General features: G+C 45.8%; 1 protein-coding gene across 1 annotated transcript; it reads right to left on the bottom strand.

The window, feature by feature from the left end:
• Nucleotides 1-7,590: 7,590 nt before the first annotated feature.
• Nucleotides 7,591-23,407, bottom strand: LOC140366263 (uncharacterized). Its single transcript, XM_072452929.1, is given in 9 exon segments — nucleotides 7,591-8,587; nucleotides 9,436-9,766; nucleotides 10,744-10,793; nucleotides 11,394-11,975; nucleotides 15,507-15,627; nucleotides 18,227-18,522; nucleotides 20,245-21,054; nucleotides 22,012-22,132; nucleotides 23,150-23,407. Coding segments are annotated over 9 exon segments (3,501 nt in total). The 5' UTR covers nucleotides 23,343-23,407.
• Nucleotides 23,408-24,530: the final 1,123 nt, after the last annotated feature.

Below are 24,530 nucleotides of genomic sequence, written 5' to 3'. Positions count from 1 at the left end.
AACCCCGTCACTCCCGCGGCTCCTCCCACATCTGAAAGACTCTTCCACCTCGCGGTCGACAGGAGGATAAAAGCACTAGAGCTCGGCGGCTCGAGGGCGGCTCGAGGGCGTCGCCGGGCGGCTCGAGGGCGTCGCCGAGACCTTCAACGCCCCGTGAGCGTCTGCACCAAGAACAATTGTGGATTTGAAACGTTCAGCTGCAATAAAAAAAAACAGGGCTAACTTTGCTTTTCTGCCCGTTTCGTCCAGACTTATTCCTTTACAGAGATATGTAACTTATTTTTTTATGACGTTTTTGAGCTTGTGTTCGTTTTGTGCGTTTGGATTTTCTCGCTTTCTTATACTCAAAGCCGTGAGCGGGACTCGCACGCGCCGCGGTCTGTTTCTCCAGGTGAATCCGCAGGGTGGATTACGTTACTCAGGTGATCGATTTGAACACGAAAATGGGAATTTGAAAACGACGGATCGAACGATTGCCAATGTCTGTTACGCTAAATAAATACCGCAACTGGTGAGGAACAATATTATGTGCGACACGATCGGGCCGGACGCTCACCGGCCTCAAAACGCAAAATTTACAGGAAAATAACGTGATTTTTGTTGTAATTTCGTACGTTTGTCTGAACCAGGGAACGCCGTTACACTACACGCAACCGTAGCGATTAAAATAAGTTCGATTACTCGCTTTCCACGACAGGAAATGTGTTCTTTTGACCTCGCGTTGGGCCTTAAGAGGAAGAAAACATGTGAAAACCAAGTGGAATTACCAAAACAGACGTGCCAAATTTAAAAAAACGATTTCCGCAGCGGATCTATGCAATAAGAACGCGACAGCGCTTTGAGTGCGCGACCGGCTTCATTTTGGATGCTAAACCTGCACCAACTCGCCACAGATCAGACCTGTAACACTCGAGGCAAAGCGATAATATCGTTGTGGCGATTTCACGCGATGTTTGTTTCAGGTCAAACCGGCACAAGAAGTTCAAACGAAAACGCCACGACGACTCGACGCGCTTGCACTTCACCGGTTGTGCTGAAAGCGTCCTGTAGGTGGTGCTATATTAAGCCATAAGAAGCCAAAGCAGCTTCAGAATAAAAGTACAAAATGACCAAAGATCGTTTTTTTTACCAGAAGCTGAAATGATGAACCAACGGGTCTGGGTCGTTTGAAAGTAGATTTATCTCGAACCGTCGGAGACATTTTGTTTGTACATTTCTCGTTTGTTGTACTTGTGATACTATCTTTTGTGTATTTTTGATAAATGTGTGTTTTTTCTCTCTGATATGTTTCCTGTCTTTGAATAACTTTGTCCCGGAGACTTTCGGGACCGACGCGTTTGGAATATCCGCGCGCTAAAAGATCAATCTGTCACAATCATTTTGTCGCGGCCGTTTAATAAGTCATACATTTTGACTTTGTATCGTTTGTAGGCTGCGCAGACAAACGGTCGTTGTTGATATGTTCGTTACATTTGAGTAGAAGAAGAGTCGATATCTAACCTCCGGCTCCGTTTTATAAAGTTAATTTATGTTGCATTTGTGGCGCTTGATGAAATAAAACATCCTTTTGTTGTCAACATTGTGTTGTTGTGGCCCACTTCATTTTTATGCATTATTTTTACAGCAAAACGTTAGCGTCAACAAATGTTTATGACGCGATTAGCATGTTGGCTAACGTCGGCGCTATAATGTTAGTCATCTCTAAACGATGCTACTCTCGTTTGGTCGAGTGGTCGTCAGGCGCCAAAACGACCCTGGATTTTCATACTTTGTTCATGTTTGGTGGCTACTGCTAATGCTAACGCTAATGCTACATTCCACTTTTATGAGTTCTGACTTGTAAATTCACACAGGATAATATCTAATCTCTTAATATTTAAAGTCCATGTTATTATCCCTTCAGTTGTTCCGTCCTGAGTCACTTAGAAATGTGCCTTTATGCTAATGGTACTAGCTGTTATGCTAATGGTGCTAACATTTACGCGGAGCTTGTTTAGTATTTCCTGGTTTTTGCCGCTTGTTTTGAGCCGTTACTGTACATAGACTAAAAATTAAAGTGAATGTCTGTGATTAAATAATGCAGAACTGTAGATCAGTTTTACGGTATATGAGTTATTAGATATTATGCTGTGTTTCTCTGAGTTCCAGTTGTCAAATCGGAAAAGAAAAGAAAAACACTAACAACGAAAAATAAACAATATGAACCAGGAAAATCAGACAGTCCAAGGACTGCGTTATGACATTTACAGTTTACAGTTTAGCGCATTGTCTGAGAGTGACGTTAGCTCTGCGTTGACGTTAGCATTAGCATTAGCATCACAGAGCATTTAATCAAATCAAATCATCAAATCAATTTATTTTTGTAAGGCCCAAAATCACAACAACAGTTGCCTCTGAGGGCCACAGGGAGAAATGAATCAACAATGTCTGTGGTGGCGATGGAGTCAGACAATGTCTGTGGTGGCGATGAAGTCAGACAATGTCTGTGGTGGTGAGGGACGATGTCCCAGGGTCCTCTGTCCTTAGACTCTCCTTCTCGGCCAGGAAAAACTACAAAAAAAAACCTCTTTGGGAAAAAAGCGTAGAAACCTGGAGGAGTTCCAGTGAAGGAGAGATCCGACTCTCACAGACGGACAGACGGACACGAGGGAGACTGGAGCTGGACCCACTCTTCAGGCAGATGAGGGACCGTCTGAGTCGAGCTGGACCCACTCTTCAGGCAGAAGAGGGACCGTCTGAGTCGAGCTGGACCCACTCTTCAGGCAGATGAGGGATCGTCGGAGGCGAGCTGGACCCACTCTTCAGGCAGATGAGGGACCGTCCACACAGGGCAGGGACCACTTCACCAGGGGAGGGGCATCTGGGTCCACAGGTCCTCAGGAGTGAGAGAAAGAAAAGAAGGCGGTGAACAGTTTGCAAGTGGAATCAAAAAATAAATATTGTTTGATAGCATAAGTAGTCAGAAGAAGAAGAGGATAGTGCTCAAGCTGTCATACTTCCCCCAGCACAGTTACTCCTAGGGCAGCGTAGCTGAAGCTGTGGGTTTATCTTTCTGTTCCTAACTACTCTGACCATAAGCGATTTCGAAGAGGAACGTTTTAAGCCTGGACTTAAATGAAGAGACTGTGTCAGCATATTTAACATGGGTCGGGAGCTGATTCCATAACACAGGAGCTTGGTAGCTAAACGCTCTACCTCCTACAGTACTTTTAGAGACTCTTGGCACCACCAGAAGGCCAGCATTCTGAGAGCGAAGAGCTCTGTTTGGATGATATGGTTCTATAGCATCTTTGAGGTAGGATGGGGCCATGTCATTTATGGCTTTGTAGGTCAAGAGTAGAATTTTGAATTTGATTCTGGACTCGACGGGGAGCCAGTGAAGAGACTTCAGCACTGGCGTAATGTGCTCTCTTCTTTTTGTTCCTGTTAGTAATCTTGCTGCTGCATTTTGAACCAGTTGAAAGCTTTTTATGGAGCTTTTAGGACACGCTGCAAGCAGGGAGTTACAGTAGTCTAATCTAGTCGTTACAAATGCATGGATAAGTTTTTCGGCATCACTTTTAGGCAGGATTCTTCTGATTTCGGCGATGTTGCGCAAATGGAAATAGGCTGTTTTACAAGCTTGATTTATATGAGCTTTATATGAGAGCTCCTGGTCAAATAAGACTCCAAGATTTCTTACAGTAGAACTGGAGGCTACACTGACATTGTCCAGTGTGACTATCTGCTCAGATAGAGCGTCTCGTAGATGCTTAGGGCCAAGCACAATGACCTCGGTTTTTTCAGGGTTAAGAAGCAGGTAGTTTAGTGTCATCCAGGTTTTTATCTCCTTCACACAAGTACTAAGTCTGTCTACTTGATCGCTCTGATCAGGTTTCATTGATAAATACAGCTGAGTGTCATCTGCATAGCAGTGGAAGTTAATGTCATGCTTTCTGATAATGTTGCCTAATGGCAGCATATAAAGAGTAAACAGAATTGGACCGAGTACCGAACCCTGTGGCACACCGTAAATTACTTTAGAGCTTGGTGAGGAGCTCTGGTTTACATTAACAAATTGGTACCTATCAGATAAATAGGATTTAAACCAGCTGAGGGCTGTTCCTCCAACACCTACATCACATTCTAACCTCTGCAGTAGAATGTTGTGGTCAATGGTGTCAAACGCTGCGCTCAGGTCCAACAGAACCAGGATTGAGACCAGTCCATCGTCAGCGGCTAATAACAAATCATTTGTGACTTTAACTAGTGCAGTTTCAGTTCTGTGGTGGGCTCTGAACCCTGACTGGAAAACTTCAAATAAGTTATTGTCCTGCAGGTGGCGACAAAGCTGTTTTACTACAACTTTTTCAAGGATTTTAGAGACGAAGGGAAGATTTGAAATAGGTCTGTAGTTTACCAATAGGTCGGGGTCTAGATTAGGCTTTTTCAGAAGAGGTTTAATGATGGCATGTTTGAAGGACTGTGGAACATAGCCACTTTCGACTGAAGTATTTATTATATTAAGAATAGGGTCTATAATTAGGGGAAGAATGTCTTTGAGGAGTCTGCTTGGAATGGGGTCTAGGACAGAAGTTGAGCTTTTAGAGGACATAATGGCTGAAGTTATCTCTGCTTGATCAACAGCTGTGAACCTTTCTAAGTTTACAGGTGGATTTATATGGGACGTTAGATTTAAAGCTTGGGCTACTTCAGGGCTAATAGCGGGGGTAATTTCATCTAATTTATCTCTGATTGTTTTTATTTTATTATTAAAAAATAGGAGGAAATCATCAGAGCTGAGTGTAGCTGGGATTGAGGGCTCTACTGCACTGTGACAGTTTGTTAGCCTAGCTACAGTGCTGAAAAGGAATTTAGTGTTACTTTTGTTGACTTCTATTAGATTTGAATAATATCTGGTTTGGGCCTTACGCAGAGCCTGCTTATAGGACAGCAGGCAACTTTTCCATGCTTTTAGGGATTCTTCGGTGTGAGAGCGACGAAATAATCCCTCTAACTTTCTAACTCTTTGTTTATGTGAACGCAGTTCTTGGTTGTACCATGGGGAGGCGCGCTTTGGCCTAATGACCTTCTGTTTTAACGGCGCGACAACGTCAAGAGCAGACTTCAGAGAATTCATGGTCAAGTCGACACATTGATCACTTAAACTGGGACTAAAACTGTTCTCAGCAGGATCACATGACATGTCACTGAATATTGGCTCTATTATTTCTTTGAATTTTGAGATAGATTTTTCAGATATTGTCCTTTTCATTATAACTTTATTTTGTGGGACTGGATGATCTTTAAGAATAAACTGAAAGGTAATTAGGAAATGATCTGACAATATAGGGTTTTGAGGGAGGACAATGAGGTCACTAATCTCTGTTCCATACGTTAGGACAAGATCCAGAGTGTTCTTGTGAGTGTGAGTCGGTTTATTTACATTCTGAGTGAAACCAATGCTGTCTAACAAGGCGCTGAAGGCATTACTGAGAGCGTCATCACTCATGTTCACGTGGATATTAAAGTCTCCAATCAAATTTAAAACTGCAGCGGCTCAAGAACTATCAATATTTTACCCGTGTGATGTTAAACTTGATCCAAACGCAGGAGCAGACGTGTTGGATCGTCTGACTTGGATAAATGTCGCCCGAGTTTCTGAGAAGGAATTCCACGATGTGATTTTCGGAACTCTGAAAGTCCAAACTCCGAAGACGACGGGAACGCAGCAGCAGTAACACACAACGTTAGCAAAGTGTTTAACTTTAGTCTGAAAACACAAAGTGGATTTAAAGAAGACATTTTCTAAAATGTTCACTTGAGTTTTCAACAAAAAGGTGAGTGTGAAAAACAGTTGGCTAATGCTAATGCTAGCTTTTGATTTTAATGTTACTAAATTAAAAATAAACTAAAACAAAGTCACGTTCTTAATGTTATGTTGCCCTGAGTGACTTAAAGATTTAAAGTCAGGCTTTTTATTGACACTTATTTTCTTTCTTAATGTGGTAAAAGTAATAATTAAAAAGTATTCATGTAACAGAGTACAAGTTTTACAAGTTCATGTAAAATGTGTGCATATTAGTACAGCTCAGTGAGAATGAACAAAGTTTTAAATAAGTTCAACATTTTAAAAAAAGTATTAAGTTTAACAGCTTTTTATCAACTATAATTTAGCTGCAACATGCAATATTATCTTTCTTGTGATTATACACGTGTTTAAGCATGTTTCCTGCAGGATGCTTTAGCTTTAGCTTCAGCTTCAGCTTTAGCTTTAGCTTTAGCTTCAGATCTGAAATAAACACATTTCAGAAGTATTTAACAGTTCATTGTTGCAGGTTTGTTTTCTGGATTATTTCCTGAATATACTTCATACTTAGGCTTGTACTGGTCATAACTGTCAGTGTTAAATGTACTGCAGTATTTCAGATATACATCGTCCCTTAATCATTTCTCCTTTTCACCTAAAAAAAAAAGCTAAAACAGCTGATTATAACTTCAAACAGAAAAAATATAAATAATCTAGTAATTATCAAGAATAAATGAGTTTAGTTGTTGTAGTTTAAGTTGCATAAAACGCCTTAAGTGTCATTGTCCCATCGAACCTCCTGCTCGCTTTGTCTCGACTCTCGTCCAAGAGCAGATTGAGAACGACTCTTTGATGATGTCACACCTTTTCCCGACCGCTTTCTGCGAGCGCCTGTTCAGACTGCTTGTGTTGAAGTACCGTATTTTCTGCACTATAAGACACACTTAAAAGCTCAAAAAACAACACTGCCTTATATGTGGATGAATTCTGCTTATGCTTCATGACATCAAAGCGATTTTTGTTTCGTTTTGTTTCGTTTAATGCTCCATATATATGAAAAATTATCGAAAATGGACCATTCATTGACAGTGCGCCTTATAGTGTGGAGAATACGGTAAATGCAGCATAAGAAACATGTTCATCTGACGTGGGTCTTTGAAAAAGAGATCAAACCAAATTGTGATGCTTTAGAATTTATTTGACAGTAACAAAACAGAACAAAGTTAGAAAACAGCTTGAAGCTCCTGCATCGCGTCACATGAAGCACGACAAACGACAAACACGATTCAACTGGACAAACAGAATACAACACAGATACCACAGTTTCCTGTAATAAACAATATTAATATATATTAATGGATAACGAGGTTTCCAACACACATCACATAGTTCTAGAATTTGAAGCTTCCCACGATAAATACATTCAATATAATACTAATATAATAAATTAATATAATAATAATAAGATAATAAACTAATATTGTGCCTTTAAACATGTGTTACTTCAATTTGAATTCCGTCTCAAACAGAACAGTCTTTCTTCTCTGTGGGCTGTAACTCTTCCCTACCCTGACCCCGCCCTTCCATTACACCGCCCTACTCTGACCCCGCCCTACCCTGACTTACCTTGACCCTGCCTTACCTTGACCCCGCCCTACCCTTACACCGCCCTTCCATTACACCGCCCTACTCTGACCCCGCCCTACCCTGACTTACCTTGACCCTGCCTTACCTTGACCCCGCCCTACTCTGACCCCGCCCTACCCTGACTTACCTTGACCCTGCCTTACCTTGACCCCGCCCTACCCTGACCCGCCCTTCTCTGACTCTTTCACGTGGCGCTTCATGTGGCCCTTCAGCTCCGAGCGCTTAATAAAGCCTTTCTGACAAACTGAGCAGCTGAAGGGTCTCTCTCCTGTGTGTATGCGTTGATGGTAACTGACTCCAGACAAGTGTGCGTAGGATTTATCACAGATTAAACACCTGTAGGGTTTTTCTCCTGTGTGTAATCTGGTGTGTATGCCTAGAGCGTCCTTACGGGAAAAGGCTTTATTACAGACTGAACAGCTGTAGGGTCTTTCTCCTGTGTGCATCCTCTTGTGCAGCTGTAGGTGATACCGCTTGGCGAAGTCGGTCTTGCAGATGGGACATCGGTGAGGTTTGTCTCCGTCATGTTTTCTTGGCCCCATGTGTGTTTTCATATGGAGATACGCCGCCTCACGGTCCATAAATCTACTCTCACAGATTGAACAGCTGAAACGTCTCTCTTCCTTGTGTGTTTGTTTGTGTTTGTATAGTGAAGACAATGAGGTGAAGGGTTTCTGACAGCGTGAACAGCTGTATGGTTTTTCACCTGTATGTATTCTGACATGAGTATCGAGACAACTCTTACGGGCAAATGTTTTCTTACAAGTTGAACAGCTGAAAGGTCGCTCTCCGGTGTGAATTATAACGTGTCTTTGTAAATATGATTTTTTCATAAATATCTTTTCACAAAAAGTGCACACGTGTCCTTTGTTTACACTTGCACTCGTCTCTGCTGCAGTGTATTTGGGGGATCCTCTGATCTGGATTTGGTTGCCGTGGTCACCATCAGCGTCTGTCTCCATCTGTGCAAATGAACAGCTGAATGGAGCTTTCCAGTCTTCATCATTGTCAGAAGAGTGCTCAGTGTCTCCCTCTTGTGGCTCTGCGCTGAGGTCCTGTCCCTTTGGTTCCTCTTTGTGCTCAGTTTGTGTTTGTTGTTGCCGTGACGACTCTTCTGTCTTCACACAGACAGATCTGGACTCTGGGACAGACCTGTCAGTCAAAAACACAAAACATGGCTCAGATGTGTGTAAATGAGGCCTACAGTAGAACGTGGCTCAGATGTGTGTAAATGAGGCCTACAGTAGAACATGGCTCAGATGTGTGTAAATGAGGCCTACAGTAGAACATGGCTCAGATGTGTGTAAATGAGGCCTACAGTAGAACATGGCTCAGATGTGTGTAAATGAGGCCTACAGTAGAACGTGGCTCAGATGTGTGTAAATGAGGCCTACAGTAGAACGTGGCTCAGATGTGTGTAAATGAGGCCTACAGTAGAACGTGGCTCAGATGTGTGTAAATGAGGCCTACAGTAGAACATGGCTCAGATGTGTGTAAATGAGGCCTACAGTAGAACATGGCTCATATGTGTGTAAATGAGGCCTACAGTAGAACATGGCTCAGATGTGTGTAAATGAGGCCTACAGTAGAACATGGCTCATATGTGTGTAAATGAGGCCTACAGTAGAACATGGCTCAGATGTGTGTAAATGAGGCCTACAGTAGAACATCGCTCAGATGCGTGTAAATGAGGCCTACAGTAGAACGTGGCTCAGATGCGTGTAAATGAGGCCTACAGTAGAACGTGGCTCAGATGTGTGTAAATGAGGCCTACAGTAGAACATGGCTCAGATGTGTGTAAATGAGGCCTACAGTAGAACATGGCTCATATGTGTGTAAATGAGGCCTACAGTAGAACATGGCTCAGATGTGTGTAAATGAGGCCTACAGTAGAACATGGCTCAGATGCGTGTAAATGAGGCCTACAGTAGAACGTGGCTCAGAGGTGTGTAAATGAGGCCTACAGTAGAACGTGGCTCAGATGTGTAAATGAGGCCTACACTTGCAGCTGTTCTTCCTCCTGTTTGACGCTCTGTTCCTCTGGCTCCTCTTTAATCTGTGGAGTCGGAGTCAAAGAGGGCATCTGGACACCTGCAGGACTCAGGGAGGGCATATGGACACCTGCAGGACTCAGGGAGGACATCTGGACACCTGCAGGACTCAGGGAGGACATCTGGAAACCTGCAGGACCCAGGGAGGGCATCTGGACACCTGCAGGACTCAGGGAGGACATCTGGAAACCTGCAGGACCCAGGGAGGGCATCTGGACACCTGCAGGACTCAGGGAGGGCACCTGGGCACCTGCAGGACTCAGGGAGGGCACCTGGGCACCTGCAGGAGAGAATGGGAAACTACAGGTCAAACTTCTACAGAGGCACACAGAGGGAGGGGCCCAGCACACAGAGGGAGGGGCCCAGCACACAAAGGGAGGGGCCCAGCACACAGAGGGAGGGGCCCAGCACACAGAGGGAGGGGCCCAGCACACAGAGGGAGGGGCCCAGCACACAGAGGGAGGGGCCCAGCACACAAAGGGAGGGGCCCAGCACACAGAGGGAGGGGCCCAGCACACAGAGGGAGGGGCCCAGCACACAGAGGGAGGGGCCCAGCACACAGAGGGAGGGCCCAGGCATCGTGGGGGTCTGGGGAGGTGGTGTATCAAATTCTTTGAGAGGATTGGTACCAGGAGTAGATGGGGAAATGCTCGGGGCGCCCTTTGTGCCCTTCGTTATGAATAAACTTTCCTCCTTTTATGATTTATGATCAGGTTTTGGGTTCATGTTTTGGCAGGAACACTTTAGTTTTTCATTTTAAATATTTTCATTTCATGTTTCTGTGACTTTGCTATATTGATCTCAAGAGAAATAGTTTTTGGAACATATTTTTGAATGTAAGGATAAAGAGGGCAGATATGGAATGGTTAAAGGAACTGTTAACGAAAGGGTTTTTACTCTATTGAATGTGTATGCTCCACCAGGGGCGACATTACCTTCTATATTATTGTTATAGACATGATTGTAACCAGGTGCGGCCCGTATATGGACAAGTTCTATTTTCTTTGTAAATCTTGTGTGTGTGGCTTTTATTCAGGAGGGCTGTACAGCACGATAAGTACAGTGCTCTACATTTAGAGCATGTTCATCCACCCTTTGTTTAAGGAAAAAATGTCAAACGACATTAAGACTTATCTGGAGGAAAAGGACACTAGGGAAATGTCTCCGCCTCCTTTGGGACGCTTCTAAAGCAGTTTTAAGAGGAAAAATTATAGCCATTGCCTCAGCAAAAAACAAATTGAAAAAACGCTAAATTACCTGCAAGAAAAACTAAAATTGCTGGAGGTAAACGTGCCAAGAAGGGACGTCTTAAAATGCCACAGGGAATTAAAAAGAGGAGAAATTAATGACCTGACTTCACAGGAAAATAGTTATGAGAGCGGATGACAATTGTCTAGTTTATTAGCCTGGAAACTGGACTGTGCCTCATATAGACCTATTTCTATTCTGAATGTGGACTATCGTTTATGCACCTCAATTATGTCCAAAAGATGAACAAATACTCCCAAACTGAATCCACAAAGATCAGGATTTATTAACAAACACAAGACAACATAAGGCGATCCTTACACATAATGAGCCAAATATAAAAACAACAACATAAAGTTGTAATAATTAGTTTGGACGCTGAGAAGGCTTTTGATTCTGTAGCTGGACTTATTTAACTGACAAAGACATTTCAATTAGACTTAATCATATTAAACATTGGGGGTCTTTATTTAAATCAATGGTCACCTGACAGACCGACTGACTCTGGAGAGAGGAGTGAGACAGGGCAGTACTCGGTCCCCCCCTTTGACATTTAGAAAGTCTCATATATTTAAATGCTCTTGCAGATCGGACAGCTGTAAGGTTTCTCTCCTGTGTGTGTTTTCATCAGGATATAGTGTCAATAAATCTACTCTCACCGATTGAACAGCTGAAACGTCTCTCTTCGTTGTGTTTGTTTGTGTTTATATAGTGAAGACCACTCAGTGAATGACTTCTGACAGCGTGAACAGCTGTATGGTTTTTCACCTGTATGTATTCTGACATGAGTATCGAGACAACTCTTACGGGCAAATGTTTTCTTACAAGTTGAACAGCTGAAAGGTCGCTCTCCGGTGTGAATTATAACGTGTCTTTGTAAATATGATTTTTTCATAAATATCTTTTCACAAAAAGTGCACACGTGTCCTTTGTTTACACTTGCACTCGTCTCTGCTGCAGTGTATTTGGGGGATGGACCTGAGTTTTGTGCCGCGGTGCCTCTGGCTCTGGTCTGGACTTGGTTGCCGTGGTCACCATAAGCCTCTGTCTCCATCTGTGCAGATGAACAGCTGAGTGGAGCTCTCCAGTCTTTCTCATTGTCAGAAGAGTGCTCAGTAGCTCCCTCTTGTGGCTCTGCGCTCAGGTCCTCTCCCTGTGGTTCCTCTCTGTGCTCAGTTTGTGTTTGTTGCCGTGACAACTCTTCTGTCGTCACACAGACGGAACTGGACTCTAGGACAGACCTGAAAAACACATCAAACACTGTTGGAATTGAATTGTTCAAAAGAGGACATATCAAAGGCTGCAGTTAAACACTGAATTATTAAATTACTTAGTGGAAATAATTTATATATATATATATATATATATATATATATATATATATATATATATATATATCAATGATCCCCACACTTGGATCATTGAATGTAGTTGTACAACATCAATGGGGCTTTAAGGACCTTCATTAGGAACTCGATGAGGCTGTGGAACACTTGCACAACTGTCCCTCAAATGTGGCCTATATCGTGGTGATGCGCTGTCCTCACTGCTGTTCTGCAGAGGTCTGAACCCCCTCACTGCTGTTCTGCAGAGGTCTGAACCCCCTCACTGCTGTTCTACAGAGGTCTGAACCCCCTCACTGCTGTTCTGCAGAGGTCTGAACCCCCTCACTGCTGTTCTGCAGAGGTCTGAACCCCCTCGGCCAAGTAATCCAACGACTGGCTATGGATACGACTAAGGAATGGAGCAACCATCAGTCACCTCCTCTACATGGATGACATCAAGCTTTGTGCTAAGAGCGAGCGGGACATTGACTCCCTGATCCACACCACCAGGATCTACAGCTCAGATATCGGAATGTCATTGGGACTAGAGAAGTGTGGGCGATGGTGACTAAGAGAGGGAAGGTGGTCCACACAGAGGGGGTCTCACTCCCAGAAGGATCGATAGCAGACATTGAGGACAGTTACAAGTACCTGGGAAAACCACAGACAAATGGCAACATCGAAGAGGTAACAAGGAAAGCGGCTACGGCCAAATACCTACAACGAGTGAGGCAAGTCCTCAGAAGCAGCTCAATGGCCAGAACAAGTCCCGGGCAATAAACAGCTACGCCCTGCCAGTGATCAGACCCTGCCACGCCCTGCCAGTGATCAGACCCTGCCACGCCCTGCCAGTGATCAGACCCTGCCACGCCCTGCCAGTGATCAGACCCTGCCACGCCCTGCCAGTGATCAGACCCTGCCACGCCCTGCCAGTGATCAGACCCTGCCACGCCCTGCCAGTGATCAGACCCTGCCACGCCCTGCCAGTGATCAGACCCTGCCACGCCCTGCCACGTCCTGCCAGTGATCAGACCCTGCCACGCCCTGCCAGTGATTAGACCCTGCAGGAATAAACAGTTGGCAAAAGGAGGAGATACAGACCACAGATGTTAAGACACGAAAGCTCCTGACCATGGAGGGTTCCATCCAAAATCCAGCACCCTAAGACTGTACACTAGCACTCTAAGACTGTACACTAGCACTCTAAGACTGTACACTAGCACTCTGAGACTGTACACTAGCCGTAAGAAAGGAGGCCGGGGACTAGTGAGTGTGAGAGCCACTATCCAGGATGAAACGTCCACGATCCATAAGTACATCAAGGACAAGGCTCCTACAGATGCCGTGCTCAGTGAATGTCTCAGATACTGGGGAACAGATGATGATGAGGTGCTGGAGAAGGGACCATCATGGGGGGACACGCCCCTACATGGGAGGACACGCCCATACATGGGAGGACACGCCCCTACATGGGAGGACACGCCCCTACATGGGGGGACACGCCCCTACATGGGAGGACACGCCCCTACATGGGAGGACACGACCCTACATGGGAGGACACGACCCTACATGGGGGGACACGCCCCTACATGGGAGGACACGCCCCTACATGGGAGGACACGACCCTACATGGGAGGACACGACCCTACATGGGGGGACACGCCCATACATGGGAGGACACGCCCCTACATGGGAGGACACGACCCTACATGGGAGGACACGACCCTACATGGGAGGACACGACCCTACATGGGAGGACACGCCCATACATGGGAGGACACGCCCCTACATGGGAGGACACGACACTACATGGGAGGACACGCCCCTACATGGGAGGACACGCCCATACATGAGAGGACACGACCCTACATGGGAGGACACGCCCATACATGGGAGGACACGCCCATACATGGGAGGACACGCCCATACATGAGAGGACACGACCCTACATGGGAGGACACGCCCATACATGGGAAGACACGCCCATACATGGGAGGACACGCCTATAAATGGGATGTACCACTGGAACATAACTGTGTGGCTGATCAGAAAATCCTCCCAATGGCTGGAAAGAGCCGGTCTGAAGGACAAAGGCCCTGAACACCAGATCAACAGAGGCCCAGATCTACCACACCAGACAAGACCCAAGGTGTAGGCTGTGCAAAGGGGCCCCTGAGACCATCCCACACATAACTGCAGGGTGCAAGATGCTGCAGGGACAGCACACATGGAGGGCCACCTAGAGGCTGGCATAGTGTACAGAAACATCTGTGCAGAGGCTGGAGACCCCAAGGACAAAGTGGGAAACACCTCCAAAGGTGGTGGAGAACAACCGAGCCAAGGTCCTCTGGGACTTCCAGATACAGACTGACCGAATGGTAATGGAGAACCAACCGGACATAGTGGTGGTCTCAAGGGTCAGAGGAAAGCCGTGGTGGTGGACATTGCAGTGCCATGAGATGGAAACATCCGGAAAAAGACCACGAGAAACTAGAGAAATACCAAGGCCTCAGAGAGAAGCTGGAGAAGGTCTGGAGCCTGAAGGTATCGGTGGCGCTGTAGTGACCGGAGCACTCAGGGCAGTGACCCCCAAACTGGAGGAGGGGCTACAGCAGATCCAGGAAAAACATCAGACATCTCGGTCCAGAAAAGTGCAGGAACAACAAAGACACTGAAGAACCTTCAAGCTCCCAGGGGCCTCTGGTAGAGGACCCCAGCTTGAAGGGGGAGAAATAGAGACCGCCCACAGAGGAGGAGGAAGAATTTTTTATTTTATTTTATATATCTATAGATATAGATAAATAGAAAGTCACAGATTATACACTGTGTTGTCCACAGCCGGATCCACGGATCAGGATTAACCCAACACACACTTGTCCTGAATGTGAAGAATAAAGTCAGATGCCCACTTTTCATAAAAACTATGTTTTTGGCTTCTTCACACGTGGGCAGCTGTAGAACATGGCTCAGATGTGTGTAAATGAGGCCTACAGTAGAACGTGGCTCAGATGTGTGTAAATGAGGCCTACAGTAGAACGTGGCTCAGATGTGTGTAAATGAGGCCTACAGTAGAACATGGCTCAGATGTGTGTAAATGAGGCCTACAGTAGAACATGGCTCAGATGTGTGTAAATGAGGCCTACAGTAGAACGTGGCTCAGATGTGTGTAAATGAGGCCTACAGTAGAACATCGCTCAGATGTGTGTAAATGAGGCCTACAGTAGAACGTGGCTCAGATGTGTGTAAATGAGGCCTACAGTAGAACGTGGCTCAGATGTGTGTAAATGAGGCCTACAGTAGAACGTGGCTCAGATGTGTGTAAATGAGGCCTACAGTAGAACGTGGCTCAGATGTGTGTAAATGAGGCCTACAGTAGAACGTGGCTCAGATGTGTGTAAATGAGGCCTACAGTAGAACATGGCTCAGATGTGTGTAAATGAGGCCTACACTTGCAGCTGCTCTTCCTCCTGTTTGACGCTCTGTTCCTCTGGCTCCTCTTTAATCTGCGGAGTCTCTAGGATTTCCAGGTTCAGACCAGGACCAGGACTCAGGGAGGACATCTGGACGCCTGCAGGACTCAGGGAGGACATCTGGACGCCTGCAGGACTCAGGGAGGACATCTGGACGCCTGCAGGACTCAGGGAGGACATCTGGACGCCTGCAGGAGAGAATGGTATTAAGTTGATCCAGTTTGTCTCGTTTACTGCTGTCGTGTTCAAAGTTAAACTAAAGTAAGTCAAACTAAAAACACTGGTCCAAAGTCACGCTCTTTCACCACTAGATTAAAACACTTCATCAGGTTTGTACCGTGAAGGATTCTTCTCCTTTATCTAAAGCTAACGTTTGGTAATGTTTAGAGACATTTGAGTAAAAATACTCTTTTACGACACGATGAGGGAGAACGATGGTCCTCATCATTCATTCTGTCCCAGTGACTTTGGGCCTTAGGCGGGTTCACCCTGGAGATGGGCTCTCACATGCATGTGGTTGGAACCCACGGTAACACGGGGAGAACATGCTTCTTGTTTTTCTGAAACTGCCCAGATGATACATCTGAAGCTTTTCTAGAGTGGAACCCTCCTGGACAAATGAGGTATTACACCCACTTGTCATATACCGCTCCAAAAACTAAATAAATCGATCAATCAAATCTCATTGTGAAGTCATTTTTTGACGGTCCCATCCATTAGGGACACGTCAGGGGTCCCCACCGTGAGGACAGTTCTGAGCTCTCAGTCTCGACCAACTGCATCTTCTGTGACCACCCAGGGACGAGCCCCGGGCGCAGAGCGGCAGTGTAAGGCACTGCTCTGTCGCTGAGCTCCTGCCCGCTCTGACACATATGAAGTGTCAGATTCAAGGCAAAAAGAGACTGTGTGTCCCTCGTGTCCCTTGTCCAAATAATGCCAAAAAGTAAAATCTCAGAAAAACTATTTCAGGCGTCAGACCAAATAACTTAAGAAAAATAATAAATCACAAATGACACAAATAAACAAATAAGCATATAAAATGTGGACTGCAAAACATTAGGTGACTTTCCTCCAAATCGCTTTTAGTTAATTAATTAATTACTGATTATAACATAGATCTTCTAGCTCTTCAGAGCCCACCACAGCAGGGTTCAGAGCCCACCACAGCAGGGTTCAGAGCCCACCACAGCAGGGTTCAGAGCCCACCACATCAGAGCCCACCACAGCAGGGTTCAGAGCCCACCACAGCAGGGTTCAGAGCCCACCACAGCAGGGTTCAGAGCCCACCACAGCAGGGTTCAGAGCCCACCGCAGCAGTGAAATTGCACTAGTTAAAGTCACTAATGATTTGTTATTATCTGCAGACGATGGACTGGCCTCACTCCTGGTTCTGACCTCATCGTTTGACACCATCAACCACAACATTCTACAGCAGAGGTTAGAATGTGATGTAGGTGTCAGAGGCCCCGCCCTCAGAGGCCCCGCCCTCAGCTGCTTTTCATCCTATTTATCTGATAAGTACTAGTTTGTTAATGTAAACCAGAGCTCCTCCCCTTGTTCTAAAGTAATTTATGGTGTGCCTCAGGGGTCTGTGCTGGGTCCAGTTCTGTTTCCTCTTTACATGCTGCCGTTAGGTCACATGATCAGGTCACATGTCATTAACTTCCACTGCTCTGCAGATAGCACTCAGCTGTATTTATCAATGAACCTGATCAGAGCGATCAAGTAGACAGACTTAGTGCTTGTGTGAAGGAGATAAAAACCTGGAGGACACTTTATGATCTGCTTCTTAACTCTGATAAAACGAGGTCATTGTGCTGGTCCTAAACATGTACGAGACGCTTTATCTGAGGAGATAGTCTCACTGGACAATGTCAGTGTAGCCTCCAGTTCTACTGTAAGAAACCTCAGAGTCTTATTTGACCAGGAGCTCTCATTTAAAGCTCATATAACATCAAGCCTGTAAAATAGACTATTTCTACTCCATATGAACGGTTCTTCATCTGCCTGGAAGAACTGGTTATCTGCCTGGAAGAACTGGTTCTCCTCCTGAAGAACTGGTTCTTCTCCCGAAGAACTGGTTCTCCTCCTGAAGAACTGTCTCCTCAGTTTGTCCGTCTGAGGGAGTCAGATCTCTCCTTTACTGTGGAACTCCTCCACGTTTCTACTTTTTCCAGAAGAGGTTTGCTAGTTTTTGTTCCTGGCCCAGAAGGAGGGTCTGAGGCCGGGGGGCAATTATTTTTCCTCTGAGGGCCATATTCGAATCGAGTTAAGTGGTGGAGGGCCAGACTGTGTTAATTGGTGTTACAAGCACTTTTTTGTAAAATATTGGCTATTGACTTGAGTATTTATTTTATTTCATGCAACTTCTATTAAGGACACAAGTGCAGACACATGTTACATAGAAAAGACAGTTAAAGAAGAGAAACTAAAATCTTAAGGGGCCGAATTAAAACAGGCCGAGGGCCACATGTGGCCCCTGGAGCCACAAATGCCCAGGTCAGGTCTTCTGGTCTGAGGACCGAGGGGGCTTTGTCTAAGGACAACACTGGGACATTGCCAAGTCTCTATATCGTCTAATCTGCTTTTTCACTGTCGCCTCAGAGACGACCGCGGATGTGATTTTGGCGTTACAAAAATGGAATGGAATTCTCCTAAAATCCTGTTTCAAAGTGTAAACACGCATGTATTTCTCACCGGGTCTGAGGAGCACGACTCTCGGGCTCAGGACAGACTCCAGCAGCTCCTGGTTCCTCTGGTTCTCCTCTTTGGAGCGACACAGTTCCTCCTCATACTCCGCGATCGTTCTTTCGAACAGCGCAAAGATCTCTTCCGCAGCCGCAGTCAGCCGCTCCTGCACCAGAGCTCTCAGCGTGCGCCTTTCACACATTTTACTCACTGTTTTTAGCTTTAGCTCCGAGCTAACCACCGTGAGACCGACGCACAACCCGTGCTGCGCATGCGCGAGTCTGAAGCCCGGGTCACGGCGTCGCCTGCTGGATCAGAGTGGTACTACTTTATGTCTTTGAGCAGGTCTGTAACAGGACAAAGCAGGTCTATAACAGGACTAAAGCAGGTCTATAACTGGACTAAAGCAGGTCTGTAACAGGACTAAAGCAGGTCTGTAACAGGACTAAAGCAGGTCTGTAACAGGACTAAAGCAGGTCTGTAACAGGACTAAAGCAGGTCTATAACTGGACTAAAGCAGGTCTGTAACAGGACTAAAGCAGGTCTGTAACAGGACTAAAGCAGGTCTGTAACAGGACTAAAGCAGGTCTGTAACAGGACTAAAGCAGGTCTATAACAGGACTAAAGCAGGTCTATAACAGGACTAAAGCAGGTCTGTAACAGGACTAAAGCAGGTCTGTAAACCAGGTCTGTAAACCAGGTCTGTAACAGGACTAAACCAGGTCTGTAACTGTATTTTCCCCTATAGTGTTATATAGAGTGGCTTTTATGCAGTTTACTCATTTTGTGTAATTAACTTTCTTTTCTTATATGATTTTAAAATTAACGCTAACATAGTTTTTTTCAATATTATTAACTGTTAAAGTGTCAGATTTGATCCAGTAAAACTCAGATATTTCATTCCTAGAACTGAAACGCTCCTCTTTAGTTAGCGAGCTAACAGCTGTCTACTTTAGCAACTTGTTAAAAGATTAAGCTTCAAATTTCATTTCATATTTTTATTTTTTACAAAAAAACAAACTGTCCCAGGCGTGTGGGTCATATGCAGAGGACAAATGTCACTTTAACTTGAACAACAACGATGGAACATTCCAAATAAATTTAAGTTATTGATCAATTTAAGTCAAGGAAGGAGTGTGAGATCGACAGTTGGATCGGTGCAGAAGCTGCAGTGATGCAGTCGCTGCATCGACTGTTGTGGTGAAGAAGGAGCTGAGTCCAAAGACAAAGCTCTGGATTTACGGTCACTCTACGTTCCTGACCTCACCTATGGTCATGAGCTTTAATGACCCAAAGGACAAGATCGCGGATACAAGCGGTCGAAATGAGTTTCCTCCGCCGGGTGGCTGGGCGCTCCCTTAGAGATAGGGGGAGGAGCTCAGTCACACGGGAGGAGCTCGGAGTAGAGCTGCTGCTCCTCCAGCTGAGGTGGCTCGGGCATCTGTTCCGGATGCCTCCTGGGCGCCTCCCTCGGGAGGTGTTTCAGGCATGTCCCACCGGGAAGAGGCCCCGGGGAAGACCCAGGACACGCTGGAGAGACTATGTCTCTCAGCTGGCCTGGGAACGCCTCGGGATCCCCCTGGAGGAGTTGGAGGAAGTGTCTGGGGAGCAGAAGTCTGGGAGTCCATGCTTGGACTGCTGCCCCCGCAAACCGGCCCCGGATAAAGCGGAAGAAGATGGATGATCAATTTAAATGTGTTCTGCATTCTGATTAAGAAAAGCTTTGAAATTTAAAATGTTTACAGTCATAAAACTCTCAAAATCACACCAAACTCTATAAAATGCTGATATGTAGAACAGAAGTGACCCAGGAACAGTGTTTCTCTCCGTCCATGTCGTGCGGCGTGGACGGGTGACGCCGCTGCACGGTCGCCGCGGTAACGCTTCACTTCTCGTGGGGTTTTCGTGTTCTCGCGTCCGAGCTCGAAACTTTCGGCCTCAAGTTCATAAAGTGTTCAAGACTCAAAATGTGCTTTGTGCGAGCTCTTTGTCCGTGTGTGTTCCTTTAACGACCCTTTAAGAGAAACGCGCTGGTACGGACTGATCAGCTGTAAGGTTTGTCTCCCGCGTGCGTCCTCATGTGCAGCTCCAGGTCAACGCGTCTCACAAAGCCTTTCTCACAGCTTGAACACCCGTATGGTCGCTCTCCAGAGTGCCTCTTCATGTGCATCTCCAGAGTAATCTTCAGAGCAAAGGTTCGAGCGCACATCGAACACCTGTAAGGTTTTTCTCCCGTGTGTGTTCTTACGTGCGGTTTCAGGTTTTGTTGGTGTGTAAAACGTTTATCACAAAATGGGCAGCTGTATGGTTTTTCACCTGTGTGTGTTCTTCGGTGCGCAGTTAAATTACATTTTTCCGAGAATGTTTTCCCACAGATTGAACAGCTGTATGGTTGCTCTCCTGTGTGGATTTTAAGGTGTCGACGCAAATTGTGTTTTTTGCCAAATCTCTTTTTACAAACAAAGCACTGGTGTTCCTTGACCTCGGCTCCTTCGGGTAGTCCTGACATGTTTACACTTGCACTCGTCTCTGCTGCAGTGTATTTGGGGGATGGACCCGAGTTTTGTGCCGCGGCGCCTCTGGCTCTGAACTGGACTTGGTTGCCGTGGTCACCATCAGCCTCTGTCTCCATCTGTGCACCTGAGCAGCTGAATGGAGTGATCCAGTCTACATAATGGTCAGAAAAGTGATCCACGACTCCCTCAGTCTGCGAGTAGAAATGTGGCTCTGCGCTGATGTCCTCTCCCTGTGGTTCCTCTTTGTGCTCAGTTTGTGTTTGTTGAAGCCATGACGACTGTTCGGTCGTCGCGCAGACAGAACTGGGCTCTGGGACGGGCCTGAAAAACACAAAACAGCATTTGAAAAGATCCAAAAGGCAGACGGCTTTAAGAATGGTTTCCATGGTGTACAATATTATGTATAAATCTTTTAACTCTGTAGTTCAGACCTCTTCAGTGTTCAGTGTGTCAGTAAATGAGGCCTACAGTAGAACATGGCTCAGATGTGTGTAAATGTGAGAGATCCACCCTCGCTGTGTGAAGGAAAGGTTTCGCAGGTCTTTCCTTCCTGCTGCTGTCAGACTTTATAACAAAAACTGTTAGTACTGAACACTCGCAATACTGACCTAACCTAATACTGATGTGCAATTCTGTCATATGTGCAATTGCTGTTGGAATTCATGTGCAATTCATGTGCAATTACTGTGAAATTCATGTGCAATCTATGTGCTGTCGTGACACATATTCATGTGCAATTACTTTCGTGATCACATGCAATGGTATTTATTTATTTATTTGTCTATGGGAGTTTTTATTTATTTATAGGAGATCTTCTACTGAAAGTGATCTGTTCTTCTGTATCTACCTCTGTATCTACCTGCGTTGCACCAATGAAATTTCCCCATGTGGGACAATAAAGGAATATCTTATCTTATCTTATCTTATGAGGCCTACAGTAGAACATGGCTCAGATGTGTGTAAATGAGGCCTACAGTAGAACATGGCTCAGATGTGTGTAAATGAGGCCTACAGTAGAACATGGCTCAGATGTGTGTAAATGAGGCCTACAGTAGAACATGGCTCAGATGTGTGTAAATGAGGCCTACAGTAGAACATCGCTCAGATGTGTGTAAATGAGGCCTACGGTAGAACATGGCTCAGAGGTGTGTAAATGAGGCCTACAGTAGAACATGGCTCAGATGTGTGTAAATGAGGCCTAAAGTAGAATGTGGCTCAGATGTGTGTAAATGAGGCCTAAAGTAGAATGTGGCTCAGATGTGTGTAAATGAGGCCTACACTTGCAGCTGTTCTTCCTCCTGTTTGACGCTCTGTTCCTCTGGCTCCTCTTTAATCTGTGGAGTCTCTGGGATTTCCAGGTTCAGACCAGGACCAGGACTCAGGGAGGACATCTGGACACCTGCAGGACCCAGGGAGGACAACTGGACACCTGCAGGACCCAGGGAGGGCATCTGGACACCTGCAGGACCCAGGGAGGGCATCTGGACACCTGCAGGACCCAGGGAGGGCATCTGGACACCTGCAGGAGAGAATGGGATACTACAGGTCAAACTTCTACATGAGCCTTATGTTGCGTTAGCGCCACCTGTCGTATATTAAACTCCTCCTCCTGACCTACAAAGCCATAAATGACATGGCCCCATCCGACCTCAAAGATGCTATAGAACCATATCATCCAAACAGAGCTCTTCACTCTCAAAATGCTGGACTTCTGGTGGTCCCAAGAGTCTCTAAAGCACAGTAGGAGGTAGAGCTCCTGTGTTCTGGAATCAGCTCCTGTCCATGTTGAAGAGGCCGACACAGTCTCTTCATTTAAGATCAGGCTTAAAACGTTCCTCTTTGAAATGACTTATGGTCAGGCCAGTTAGGAACAGAAATATAAAGCAACAGTTTCAGCTACGCTGCCCTAGGAGCAACTATGGGGAAGTATGGCAGCTTGAGCACAATCCTCTAATAAACACTTATTCTATCAAACTATATTTAATTTCACTTGCAATCTGTTCGGTGCCTTTTCTTCTTCTAAATAAATTGAATTGAACTGAATTAAATTCGGCTGGCCTGGGAACACCTCGGGAACGCCCCTGGAGGAGTTGGAGGAAGTGTCTGGGGAGGGAAGTCTGCTTCGCCCACAACCCGGCCATTCTGACTGTGATGAGGGGGACACAGGGGGAGGGGCTTCTCTAGTCTCCAGGGCAACAATGTGTGACACTGTTTAATGTACGTGAATGACACAAATCAACATGGCTTTAATACTTTGAGGCCTCAGAGGAACAAAAACAGATGCTTCCTGTTATTTGTATGTTAATGATCAAAGCACCACGTGAGGCAGAGGTTACTATAGTGATAGTATTATTACTATAGTGATAATAATATTATACTATCTGTGGTGGTGTAGTCATAATGCGAGGGCACTCACCGGGTCTGAGGAGCACGACTCTCGGGCTCAGGACAGACTCCAGCAGCTCCTGGTTCCTCTGGTTCTCCTCTTTGGAGCGACACAGTTCCTCCTCATACTCCGCGATCGTTCTTTCGAACAGCGCAAAGATCTCTTCCGCAGCCGCAGTCAGCCGCTCCTGCACCAGAGCTCTCAGCGTGCGCCTTTCACACATTTTACTCACTGTTTTTAGCTTTAGCTCCGAGCTAACCACCGTGAGACCGACGCACGACCCGTGCTGCGCATGCGCGAGTCTGAAGCCCGGGTCACGGCGCCGCCTGCTGGATCAGAGTGGTACTACTTTATGTCTTTGAGCAGGTCTGTAACAGGACAAAGCAGGTCTGTAACAGGACTAAAGCAGGTCTGTAACAGGACTAAAGCAGGTCTGTAACAGGACTAAAGCAGGTCTATAACAGGACTAAAGCAGGTCTATAACAGGACTAAAGCAGGTCTGTAACAGGACTAAAGCAGGTCTATAACAGGACTAAAGCAGGTCTATAACAGGACTAAAGCAGGTCTGTAACAGGACTAAAGTAGGTCTATAACTGGACTAAAGCAGGTCTGTAACTGGACTAAACCAGGTCTATAACAGGACTAAAGCATGTGTAACAGGACTAAAGCAGGTCTGTAACAGGACTAAAGCAGGTCTATAACAGGACTAAAGCAGGTCTGTAACTGGACTAAACCAGGTCTATAACAGGACTAAAGCATGTGTAACAGGACTAAAGCAGGTCTGTAACAGGACTAAAGCAGGTCTGTAACAGGACTAAAGCGGCTCTGTAACTGGACTAAAGCGGGTCAGCGGGTCTGTAACAGGACTAAAGCAGGTCTGTAAACCAGGTCTGTAACTGGACTAAAGCAGGTCTGTAACAGGACTAAAGCAGGTCTATAACAGGACTAAAGCAGGTCTGTAACAGGACTAAAGCGGGTCTGTAACAGGACTAAAGCAGGTCTGTAACAGGACTAAAGCAGGTCTGTAACAGGACTAAAGCAGATCTGTAACTGGACTAAAGCAGGTCTATAACAGGACTAAAGCAGGTCTGTAACAGGACTAAAGCGGGTCTGTAACTGGACTAAAGCGGGTCAGCGGGTCTGTAACAGGACTAAAGCAGGTCTGTAACAGGACTAAAGCAGGTCTATAACAGGACTAAAGCAGGTCTGTAACAGGACTAAAGCAGGTCTGTAACAGGACTAAAGCAGGTCTGTAACTGGACTAAAGCAGGTCTATAACAGGACTAAAGCAGGTCTGTAACTGGACTAAAGCAGGTCTGTAACTGGACTAAAGCAGGTCTGTAACAGGACTAAAGCGGGTCTGTAACAGGACTAAAGCGGGTCTGTAACTGGACTAAAGCAGGTCTGTAAC

Source organism: Eucyclogobius newberryi, unplaced genomic scaffold (assembly GCF_026437365.1).
Source record: "Eucyclogobius newberryi isolate DKJ021-1_F unplaced genomic scaffold, fEucNew1.0.hap1 SCAF_19, whole genome shotgun sequence".
NCBI lineage: Eukaryota > Metazoa > Chordata > Actinopteri > Gobiiformes > Gobiidae > Eucyclogobius > Eucyclogobius newberryi.
The sequence above is the reverse complement of the archived record's forward strand: the minus strand, read 5'-3'. Positions and strand labels throughout refer to the sequence as shown.